At 62.9% G+C, this 11,341-nt stretch overlaps 1 protein-coding gene across 1 annotated transcript; it reads left to right on the top strand.

Moving 5' to 3' along the window:
* Positions 1-1,106: 1,106 nt before the first annotated feature.
* Positions 1,107-2,881, top strand: ASCL2 (achaete-scute family bHLH transcription factor 2). The gene is made up of 2 exons (XM_077114936.1): positions 1,107-1,705; positions 2,307-2,881. Exon 1 carries the CDS (start codon positions 1,107-1,109, stop codon positions 1,686-1,688), a length of 582 nt encoding a protein of 193 aa, XP_076971051.1. The 3' UTR covers positions 1,689-1,705; positions 2,307-2,881.
* Positions 2,882-11,341: the final 8,460 nt, after the last annotated feature.

Raw genomic sequence — 11,341 nt, 5'->3', positions numbered from 1 at the left:
GGGAAATACGGGAGAGGGCGGCAAGGAAAAGGGAGCGGCCCGCCGCCGAGGCGATGGGGTGCAAACCCGCAGGTCCTCAGGCTCTAGGCGCCGCTCGGGGCCCCCAGTCCGGGGGTGCAAGGACACCCCAGGTTGAGCGTGTGGAGGGCGGGGACAAGGAGGCCCGGCTCCTCCCCAAACCCCGCCCCTCCAGCCCCACCCCTCTGGGCGAGCACGCAGGTGTGCAGCAGGCTCGGGCACAGGTGTGGGGCGCGGGGCGGGGCGGGCGGGGCCGGAGCCTAGTTAGCGACGCTCTGCGAGCCACGCGCCGGGCGTACGCGCTGCCTCCGGGGGGTGGGGGCGCGGAGGCGGAGCCCGCCCGCCGCGATTGGCCGAGAGCCTCGCCCCACCTCTCGGCTGCAGGGGGTGGGGCGCAGACGGTGAGGCGCGTGCGGTCCTCTGGGGTCTCGCTCTGTCAGGATAGCCACGCGGTGGCCGCGGCCACGCATCCCGCCCCCGCATCCCACCCTGGGCTCGGGCGGAAGGCTGGCGGATCCAGAGACCTGCCGGGTGCGCGCGGGATTGGAGTTACACTGGGGACCTGCCGACAGGGCTCGGAAGACCAGGGTGGTCGCCCACGGGGACCTGTGGGCTGCGCCTGGGAGCTCGCGCTGGGCACCTGCTGGGGCTGGGAGCGCCCGTGCGGCCGGCGGACAGCTCCCGGGGGGTGGGTGGGAGGCGCGCGCACTTGCGCGGCTCGGATTGTGCCGGCCGGGTGCGCGCGGGGGCGGGCGAAGCGTGGCGGGAGGGCGAGGCGAGGGGAGGGCGTGGGAAAGGCGGCGGCTAGGAGGAGGGTTATCTATACATTTAAAACCCGGCCTCCTGCGCCGCCCGAGGGAGATCCGGGGAGCGTACGGCCGCACGCGCGGGACACGAGTGCCCCACGCTCCTCGGCGTGCAGGGCTCGCCACCGCTCGGCCACCCAGAGAGTGCGCCCCCGGGAGAAGCTCGGCGGCGCCGCGCCGGGGGCCACGTCGGGGCGCAATCCCCCGCCACGCCTGGGCACGCACCTGGCCGCGGCGCGCCGCGGGCTTGGAGGAGGCGCGGGGTGGGTGGATGTGGACGTGATGGACCGCGGCGCGCTGCTCCGGCCCGCGCCGGGCGACCCCGGCGGCTGCCCTCTGCGGCGGAGGTCCGCGTCCCCGGAGCTGTTGCGGTGCAGCCGGCGGCGGCGGCCGGGGGCGGTGGAGAGCGGACGCGGCGCGGCGGCCGTGGCGCAGCGCAACGAACGAGAGCGCAACCGCGTGAAGCTGGTAAACTTGGGCTTCCAGGCGCTGCGGCAGCACGTGCCGCACGGCGGCGCCAGCAAGAAGCTGAGCAAGGTGGAGACGCTGCGCTCGGCGGTGGAGTATATCCGCGCGCTGCAGCGCCTGCTGGCCGAGCACGACGCCATGCGCGCCGCCCTGGCCGGGGGGCTGCTGGCACCGCCCGCGCGCTCCCCCGCACCCCGCCCGCCAACCGGGACCCCAGCCGCCGCGGCCGCCGCCACCTCGCCCTCCTGCGCCTCGTCGTCCCCGGGCCGCGGGGGCAGCTCGGAGCCCGGCTCCCCGCGCTCCGCCTACTCGTCGGAGGACAGCGGCTGCGAGGGCGCGCCGAGCCCCAACGAGCGGGAGCTGCTAGACTTCGCCAGCTGGCTGGGGGGCTACTGAGCGCCCCCACCCCCGAGGTAACCACCGTCAGGCTAGGCGAGAGAGAGAGCCGGCGGGGCGGGGTGGGGTGCGTCCCCCAAGCCCGTGGTGCCGAGGTCGGCGCTCTGGCGATGTCTTCGATTTCGCTCACGCTTCATTTTCCCCCAACTTTTTCAAGCCCGTGCAAGACCGAAGATTGTTTGTCCGCGATTGCAAAACTTCCCTTCGCGCCCGGGGGGTGGGGGCAGGGGGGCGAGCGGGTGACGGGCCGGCCCCCGGCGGGCGAGGCCGGGAGTGAATGCGGGTCCCCGGGGCAGATGGAGGCGCTGGAGGCGGGGTGACTTTGCATTGCAAATCGCGCGCCCCGGCCCTGGCGGCAGAAGTGAGTCGGCCAGCGGGTACGCAGCTCTGACTCACCGCGGCTCCCGGGCGCGCCCAGCGCGGCCTCCACCCCCGCCCGGTCCCGGCCTCCGACCCAAGCCGAGGCAACCGCAGCCTCCAGCTGCAGAATCCATGAAGCCAAGCAAACTGCCGACATCGCGGCCGGGGCGAGGCGGGTGGGGCGCGGGAGGGCCGGCTGCACCCTGTGGCCGCCACTAACGCGGGTTCCCGGACCCCTCCTCTCCATACCCTCCGCAGCCGCAGTTCTGGACACGCAGCGCGCGCCCGCCGGACTGGCCTACGCCCACTGCCCCAAGCCCGGGCTATCCCACCAGCGAAGCCCCCGAGCCAGAGACTCCGAGGACAGCACCCTCGTCCCACACGGTACCTGCCGCCAGGCCCCCTCCAGCGCTGGCAGCTGCTTCTCTCCTCGAGGTTTCCTGAGAGGAGGCTGGGACACTCACGCTGGGAGATGTTCCTGGAGAGGACAGGATTTTACAAGGACAGAAAGAATCTATTTTTTACAAGTTGACTTGCACCCCCGGACTGACACACGGAGACTTATTTTTGTATCAAGACTCTTTACACATGGAGCACAATAAAGATTACCTGCACCCCTCTCACAAACTACCTGGGATTTTCCAGCCTGGCCAAAACTGGCTCCAGCAGCCCCTGAGGGGTGAGCTCCCTGGCAGGTGCCCCCTTGCCTTAGAGTGCCTGTTGGGTTTGTGTCCCACCCACCCAGCCAGCACTGCTCCACCAGGAGAGATCTGGGTCAGGAAAATGTGCTTTTGGGGGAAAAGCGGACTTTATAAATAAATCAGTGCTATTTATCAGTGGCTTCTGGTCATGTCCTCTGCTTGTGTTTCCGTCTCCCCCATTTCTCAGGTGAGGGCAGCCATGGTTGGGAGGGTGGGTGACTTTCCCTGGACCCCACCTCCTCTGTAGAGAGTTCTGAGATCTGGGGGTCCCACCCCATCCTCACTGTTAGCAAAGTATTTTAATTAAGAGGTGCGCTTTGCAGGTGGGTGGAGGCGTTGTGGGAGGCTGGGGGAAGTCCAGGGGGCTGGGCTGGGCCCCGGGGGCTGTGACCTGTGGCTCGGCCTGCTTTTGTCCCGGGACCAGGCCTGGGCTGCAGGCACGGTTCCTGTTACTAGCTGGGTAACCCTGGGCAAGGTTAACTTGCAAATGGAGGTGACACATGCAGGGTTGTGGGGAGATGTAGTGACATCCCCCTGCCTGCAGCCAGAATTGGAGGGATTGCCTGTCTCTCCACCTGGGCTGGGAGAGCTGCCAATGAACAAGGAAGGCTGGGCCTGCCAGGGGAACCCCTGGCCCCTCCTAGACCCCCCTGCCCCAAGGACCAGCGCTGGGACTTTGCTCAACTCTACCTTTGACCCCGGGCCTCGGCAGCTTTGAAACCCAGTGGGACCCACAATCTCCCTTTTATGATGGAGTGGGGGAGGGGCGGAGGGGATTCCCCAGGATGCTGAAGGCACCCCTTCCTTCAGGAGGGTGTGGCCAGGGCAAAGGCCTGGAGCCCTGTGGAGGCGGAAGTAGAGCAGGTGTCCCTGTGTTTGGGACCGTTGCATGCAGGTGGGGATTCCATCCCACAAAGCTGGGTGGACAGAGGTGCTCCCCTGCTCCTGCAGCCAGCAGCAGCCTCAGCCTCGTCTGGGCTCCCTGCAGCCAGGGGCAAAGCCACGTCCAACCCGGGATAAGGGCGGGTGGTTCTGGTGGGGCCCGGGCTCTCCTGGGGTCCAGACACCAGCTGTGGCCTGGGGCTGTGGGGCCCGCTGAACCGGCCTTGGCTACGGAACAGAGGGAGTGTGGCCACGGGCACCCTGGCTGGTGGGGGTCTCCCACAGCCTGCTGACCCTACTGGCGACCTCACCGAGGTCCCCAGAGACTCCTCACCTTGAGCCCAGGTGCATTGCAGCTGCTCGGGAGGGGGAGGGAGTTGCTGGGAGGGGTGGGGGTGTCCCGAGAGTTTGGGGAGAAGAGAGGATGGGAGGATAGGCCCTGCACGGAGAGGGACAGCCGGAGAAACTGCCACATTCACACACTACCAGTTTTGTTTTTCTGACTTTTTTTTTAACTTTTTTTGTTGTGAAATATAACATACATACAAAAATGCAATAAATTTCCAAGAACATTTTAACAAGTAGCTATAGAACAGGTTTTAAAGTCTGGGATGGGTTATACAGTTCCACGATTTTTTGTTTTTTCTTTTAGCTGCTCCAAGACACTGGAGATCAACAGAAATAGCAATACAATGATTCAGCAGTTAGTCATTTGTTAAATCCTATCTTCTCTGCTATACTTCTCCTTCTCTTTAAATAACATATACACATAAAAGCAATAAATTTCAAAGCACACTGCAATAATTAGTTGTAGAACAGATTTCAGGGTTTGGTAGGGGTTACAATTCCACAATTTTAGGTTTTTATTGCTAGCTGCTCTGAGGTACTGGAGGCTGAAAGAAATGTCAGTGTAATGATTCAGCAGTCATACTCATGTTTTAAACCCTACCTTCTCTGTATACCTCCACCATCTCCTTTGATCTGTTTAGGGATATTTGTGCTGTGCCCATTCTAACTTTTTCATGTTGAAAAGGGCTGTCGATAATTTGGGGTAGGGAGATGGAACAAGCTGATATTCTGGAGAGGCTGGGCCCTTTGCATTTCAGGACTTATCTGGTCTTTTCTGCCTTTTTATGTGTTAAATTACAAACATGCCCAAGTTGAAAGAGGGCTGATAAAACGCCTTTACCACCTTCAAAAGTGATCACCCCCTGCTTCTCTTGCCCCCTGCAACCCTCTCTCCCCAAGTCCGCATTATTTCCAGGAAAATCCCAAATGTCATAACGTCCCATCCCAAGGAATGCCCGATGCCATGTGCCACCCCCAGAGCTAATGGCAGCCTCTTGGTGTCATCGAATGCCCTTGGCCCACTCCTCATACCTGCCAAGGTTTTCACAGTTGGTTTTTTAGATTTAGGAATCACAGCAAGTCTTGTGGGGTCCTTTAAGCCCTTCTCCCCACCCCCAGTTTATTGCTTGAAGCACTTGGGTGGCTGGCCCTGGTCATTTCCCAGGTTCTGGGTGCAGCTTGCTGGGGGTGCCGGCGGCCACCACCCATTTCACAGGCCGGGAAGTCGAGGCTCTGAGCTCCAGTGCGTGAAGGTGAGGGGCTGCGCGTGGGGGGCGGGGCGCCAGGACTCCGCGAGCTGGATCCGAGGGGAGGGGGCAAGGGCCTGGTGCCAGACAGGGCTAAGGGGCCCTCTCACAGTCAGACCCAGCTGATTTTGACCCAGTATTACCATGGCAGGGGGCGGTGGTAAATGGGGTGGGGCTTCAAATGATGGGGGACCATCACGTGGAGTCAGTACAGTGCCTCGTCTGTTCATTCTGACGCTCCCCCAAGGAGATATGCCTTGTTTCCCTGGGAATGTCTCTGGGGGTCCCAAATGGCTTTTCATCCTGAACATGTCAGAAAACGGGGGGGTTCTTATCAGTTTCCTGGGGCTGCCGTAATGAGGTATCACAGCTTAGGAGGCTCACGCACGACAAAAATGCATCCTTCTGGAGACAGGATGTGCGCCAGTGAGGGGTGGGCAGGCCGCGCTCCACCAGGGCTCTGGGGTCTGGCTCCTGTGGCTGTCCATCCTCGGCATGCCTCGGCTCCCCCAGTCTCTGCCTCCATCTGTCCTGTGTCTTCTGTCTCTGTGTCCAGAATTCCCTCCTCGAAGGTGTCAGGTTGTTTCAGTTTGCTAAAGCTGCTGGAATGCAACACAAGCGATGACTGGCTCTTACAAAGGGGATTTATTTAGTTACAAACTTACAGTTCCTTGGAAGAAGGGCAGTCGGCTTTCCTCTGGCTTCCTCTGTCCCACCTGAAGACACACGGCCACATCTCCTGGCTCCATCTCTTCAAATGGCTTCCCCCATGGCTGTTTCTTTCTGCATCTCCAAACGTCCCGATCTGTGTCGGTTCTGAGCTGAGCTGGCTTGGCTGCGCTGAGCTCCGCTGAGCTGCCTCTCTCTTCTGGCTCTCCTTTTAAGCCTCCAGCTGATTAAACGTCACTCATTGCAGACGGCACCTCCCTTAGCTGACCACAGAAGTGATCAGCCATACATGATATTCCTGTGCTGATGATTTAATTCCACAGCTGCAGAACAACTGGGCACCACCCTATGGCCAGGTTGACAGCTGAACCTAACTATTGCACAAGTGAAAACCCATGAAGGCATAGATGGGGAGGCTTTGCTCAGGAAGACTGTTGCAGCAGAGAGAGCCCTTCCATCTCAAAACCAGTGGCAAGGCCTTCTTCTTAGGGCTGGGAGGAGCCAGCACAGCTGAGCAGAAACTTGCAAGGGGAAGCTGGGCAAGCAGGAGGCAAGGGGCAGCAGGGGTGGGGGAGAAAAGCCTCTGGCCGCAGGTTTTTGGGATGGGCAGGTGGGAGTGGGCCCACGTGCTTGGGCTGGGGCTGGGGGCGCAGAGCTCAGGGGCCTGCAGGGATAGGGGAAGACTGGGTGAACTTGGTCAAGATAAGGCCAAGGACAAAAAGTGGTCGGTTGTGGAGGCGAGGTCAGAGGACCCCCGCGCTGCTCAGGGCCTGCCCCCACCCAGCTCCCGTGCGTCCCCGTTTGGTCACATCAGTACAAACCTGGTCTCCAGATCAGGCCCATTCACGGTTCCTGGGATTCAGACTTAACCATGTCATTTGGGGGGGGACATAGTTCAACCCTGGAATTCCCTTAGGGCCCCCACGTGCAGGGCTCTGCCGACCCAGGGCTGACCCTGATGGAGGTGGGGCCAGTGGCCCTGAGTGCCCCGTGTCACACCTGGGGCCTTACCTGCCATGCCGACAGCTCCCATTTCAGGACCCTGCTCCAGTCCGGGGGGGTGGGGCTGGGGGGACAAGTGGATGCGGGGACCATGTCCTCCTGGCACTGATGCCCTAGCAGGCAGGTGGGACATGGAGCTGACAAGGAAATGTACAATCTGGCCAAGGGAGGCTGCTGGCACCGACACTGGGGTGCAGTGGATCCCCTCTCCCTGCCACAGGGAAACAGTCCAGGCCCCATGCACACGCCATGCCATCCTCTGAGCCCTATCGCTGTGTGGGCTGGACAGACCCGGCCTCAACCATTCTCCGGGGCAGCCCCCAGGCCTCCCACTTTGAGGGGCTTCCCTGTCCTCTTGGGCCGCTCATTTGGGGGCTAGTTTCCAATGGGGGGAAGGGGACTTCACTGCCCTCGGAAGCCAGTCAGGGCCCGGGCACCAGCTGACGTGCCAGCAGGACTGGCTGTTGGATTGATGGGGCCAGGGCAGGCCCCACATTCACGAGCAGAGAAAAAGCCAGAGCCTCAGAGGGTGTAGGACATTCAGCATTTTCCTCTCCCTCCTGTCTCTTTCTCAACCTCCAGTGCCTTTTCATTTGCAGCTTAATGCTGTCTTAAGTTAAAAAAAAAAAAAAAGAGCAATTTAAAAATTATTAGCATGAATTATGTGGTCTGTCTTTATATTGTGCAACTCCCGTTTTACATGCAAGTCTGAGGGCACCGCATGTGCACACAGGATCACCGGAATTGCGCAATTTGTATTCTGCAGCTCGCACGCCCATGCTTATTCCGTTTTCAGCAGATCAGTGGAAACGCTGCCCCAGACCAACTGCTTTTATTTCCACTTCTCGGTACATGCAGCCTCCTCCAGCGGTCTCCGGCCTCCTGATGTGGCACCGACAGGAAAAGGAACTTGGGTTGCCCTTGCTTTCCCTTCCCTTTGGCGTCAGCACTTCGGGTGTGCGTGGCTGACTCACGCGGGGGGTGGGGGCAGGGGGGGGCGGGGCTGAGCGTCCTCTTTCAAGCCGGGAGCGCGGCCTCCTGGATGGGGGTGTCCTCACTTCACGTTCCCCCCCCACCGAGCTCCCCCAGCCCAGGTTCCACTGGGGAGTGGCTAGGGTGGTCACCCAGGCCTGGGCACCTCTCCCCTGCCCTGTGGGCCCCGCCAGCACCCCTGTGGCCCTCCAGACCGCAAGTCCAGTGGTGCAGCTACCCAGAGCTTTCCACCCGCGCTCAGGGCCTGGGGCTGCCCGGGGAGCCCGAGAAGCTGGGGTGGGGGCAGAGAGGCATCCCCAGCCGGGGCCCCTGGACTCTGAAAGGGACAGGGCGCAGGCGCCGTGGACCCTTCCTCCTGGGGGTGCCCGCTGCACAGCTGTGCAGGGAAACTCGCAGCACCGGGCACCTGCCCCCAGCCCCTGCCGCCTTCCCCGGGCCAGGAGTGCCCATGGAGACATCCCCCTCAGTGACAGGGGAGGGGCCTCCCCATGGAGGGGGTTGGGGGCAGTCCTAGTTCTGCTTGGGGGGAAGGGCACAGTGGTCTGCTCCCTGTTGCGTCCGGAAAGGACTCCCATGTCCATCTCTCCAGCCAGCGCCCTCCCCTCCTCCCCGTTCATGAGTGGCCCCCTAGGGCAGGACCCTGCAGAGGGAGCTTCAGGGAAGAGGCAGGGCAGCATGCCTGGAGGGGTGGTTGGAGAAGAAGAGGGGAGGGGAGAGGAGGGGAGGAGAGGACAGGGCAGGGCAGGGCAGGGCAATGCAGGGGATCCCAGGCAGGGGCCAGGTCTGCCCTGTGGCTAAAGCAACCCCCTGGCTGCTGGGGGCGCTGGGCCTTAGGGAAAGAGAGCAGGGGGACTGGAGCCCCCAAGCAGGATGGGAGACAGACGGCAGGAGTGTCGGGGTACCTGAGAAGCAGGGGAGGTTTCCCCTCTCCAGAGGCTGGAAGAGGAGGAGGAGGCGAGAAGGGGCTGTGCTGGGTGGTGGCTGTGATCAGGGCCAGGCCAGTCACCAGCTGCCCAGACCCCCCTGAACTCCAGGGCCCACGGCCCCTACTGGCCCCCAGCCCTGTTACACCCACTTCAGCCCTCACCCCCACCTCCTCACCCCTCAGTCCCCAGCTGCTGGCTGGGATTAAAGGGGCTGATCCATTACCGGGAGCCTTGGAGGCCACAGGGACCTGCCCCCAGCGGTACTCCCCACTGAGGCTGGGTCCCCAGCACCCCCCACCCCCGATATTGTCACCAAGAGCTGAGCCACCAGCTCCCCAGGCGCCCCTGCAGATGTGGGTCCTGGCTGAGGCTGGGAGGAGCCTCCCAAGGGGTGTCTCCCTATCAGCACCCCCAGAACGGCCCCTGCTCAAGGCCACACAGAGAGGGAGAGTGAGGGTGGGTGCACGCTCTGCTCGCCCGCTTCTCTGTGCCAAGAGGGGACTGCAGCCACCCCCAGGCCAGGGGAACTCTGGGGTCTGTGCCTCCGGGGACATGCCCAGGCACCCAGGGCCCCGAGGCCAGAGAGGGATTGTGGCAAAGTCACGGCAGGAACCAGCCCTCCAGGCGCAGAAGCGGACAGCGGGGGAAAAGGGGGTTCCAGAAACAGCAGTCCCAGGCCCCCCCGCCACGTGGGGTCAGCACTCTCTGGACCTCTCCTGTCCTCCTGGGACCCCAGGAGCTGGGCGGTGGCCTTCAGGATTCCTGCGAGGTTCCCCAACACTGAGGGGCTCTGCTCTCCAGATGTTCCTCACCCCTGGGGGGCTGCAGAGGGCTGGACAGGCCCTAGAGCCCCCCCGGAGGGTGCGTGACTGGGGGTCCCGTGGCTGCCTGCCCGATGTCATATGATAGGGACTCCTGGGCTGCCCTGGCAGACTGAGGAGGTGGAGGGAGGGCAGGGGCAGCTTCCTTTGGGGGGTGCAGTCTTCTTTAGGGAGACACTTCCCTTCATGGGGGTCGGGGCAGCCCCTTTTGGGGGGCACTGTCCATGGCAAGGGCCATCTCCTTTGCAGGGGGGCAATTTCCCTCGTGGGGGGTAGTCCCCTTTGTAGGGGAGGGTGTTCTCCTTCCTGGAATGTGGGGGGCTGGGACAATGGGGCATTTGCGTGGAGCCCTGTTGGCAGAAACCACTCTTTTCTCGCTGTTGTCCTGCTGGGTCCTGTGTGGAGTCCCGGCCGTGGCCCCCGTGTCCTGTCCGTGGCCCTGAGCAGGGACAGGCAATGCTGTCCTGAGGTTCGGGCATGCTGGCAGCCCCCTGGCGCCCCCACTCCTGGTCCCTGGCCCCTGGCATTTGCCTAACAGACCCTGGGGCGCTGTTCTGGGCCAGGCGCCAGCTCCCCGGGGGTCCTGGCTGTCACCCCGCATTGATAGTATGCAAATCTCTAAACGAAATCCAACTAATACCCAAATGAGGGCCTGGGAGCAGCGTTGGGGGGGGCCAGGGGGCCGGGCTGGGCTTTGTCTTCGGGCCCAAATATTTGTGTCTCATTTGAATGTGCTCCATGGCTGGAGGGCGGGGTTTGCAGCAGCCCGGCTGCCCGCAGGTGAGGGGCCCTGCTTGCTGGGCCAGGGGAGATGGGCGCTGGAGCCGCCACCACCCCCGCCCTCCCTGGGTCACCGGACTCTGAGCTCGTCACAGGAAGGCATGGGGCCGGGAGACGGGCTCAGGACACGGCCACGGGGTGCATGGCTGTGGCAGGCTGGGGTCTCTCTGGGGTTGAACACATGGGGGCCGCTCAAGGGGTCGAGAGGGGCCAGGCCGCGGGGCTGGCCTGGGTGGGGCATGCGGTTTCTGTGGGCAGCTCCGCTGTGACCTCTCCATCCCCAGGGCTTCTCTGACATCCCTCAGGACCCCACAGCCACTAGGCCTGGGCGCCCCTGCACAGAATGCCCTCTGTGTGGATGCTGGGTGCACCAGGGCCCCCTTTAGTCCTAGTGTGTGTGCAGTCTGCATGTGCACATGTGTGTATGTGTGTGTGCATGTATGTGCTGGGTTTGTTTGTGTGCTCATGTATGTATGTGTGTATGTGCTGGGTTTGTGTGTGTGCACACTTGTGTGCTCGTGTGTGCATGCGTGTGAGTGTGTTTGCCTGCACGTGTGTAGTCACGTGCGCATGTGTGTGTTTGTGTGTGTGTGTGAATGTGTGTCCACCCTCCCCTGTGATCAGCTGAGCTGCCAGCCTGGCTCCTGCTTTGCTGGTGCTGCCTCTGCAGTGCTGGGAGCTGCCAGGGCCCTTGGGCAATGCCCACTCTACAGAGGCCCCAAGGACAGGGCTGGCTGCATCCAAGAGACAGAGCGGGCCCAGTGGGGGAGGCGGGGCGGGTGCCCTTCCCCACCCGGCCGCCTCATCTCCCCTCCCCGTTGCTCCCCAGCCCCGACACAGCCCCTCCTTGGGACAGCCTGTGGCCATCGGCTGGGCCTTTGGGGCCAGCACCCAGGAAGCTGGTAGGGCGCCGGTGGGGGCCAG

The sequence above is a fragment of the Tamandua tetradactyla genome, chromosome 9 (genome assembly GCF_023851605.1).
Source record: "Tamandua tetradactyla isolate mTamTet1 chromosome 9, mTamTet1.pri, whole genome shotgun sequence".
In the NCBI taxonomy this organism is placed as follows: Eukaryota; Metazoa; Chordata; class Mammalia; order Pilosa; family Myrmecophagidae; genus Tamandua; species Tamandua tetradactyla.
The sequence above is the reverse complement of the archived record's forward strand: the minus strand, read 5'-3'. Positions and strand labels throughout refer to the sequence as shown.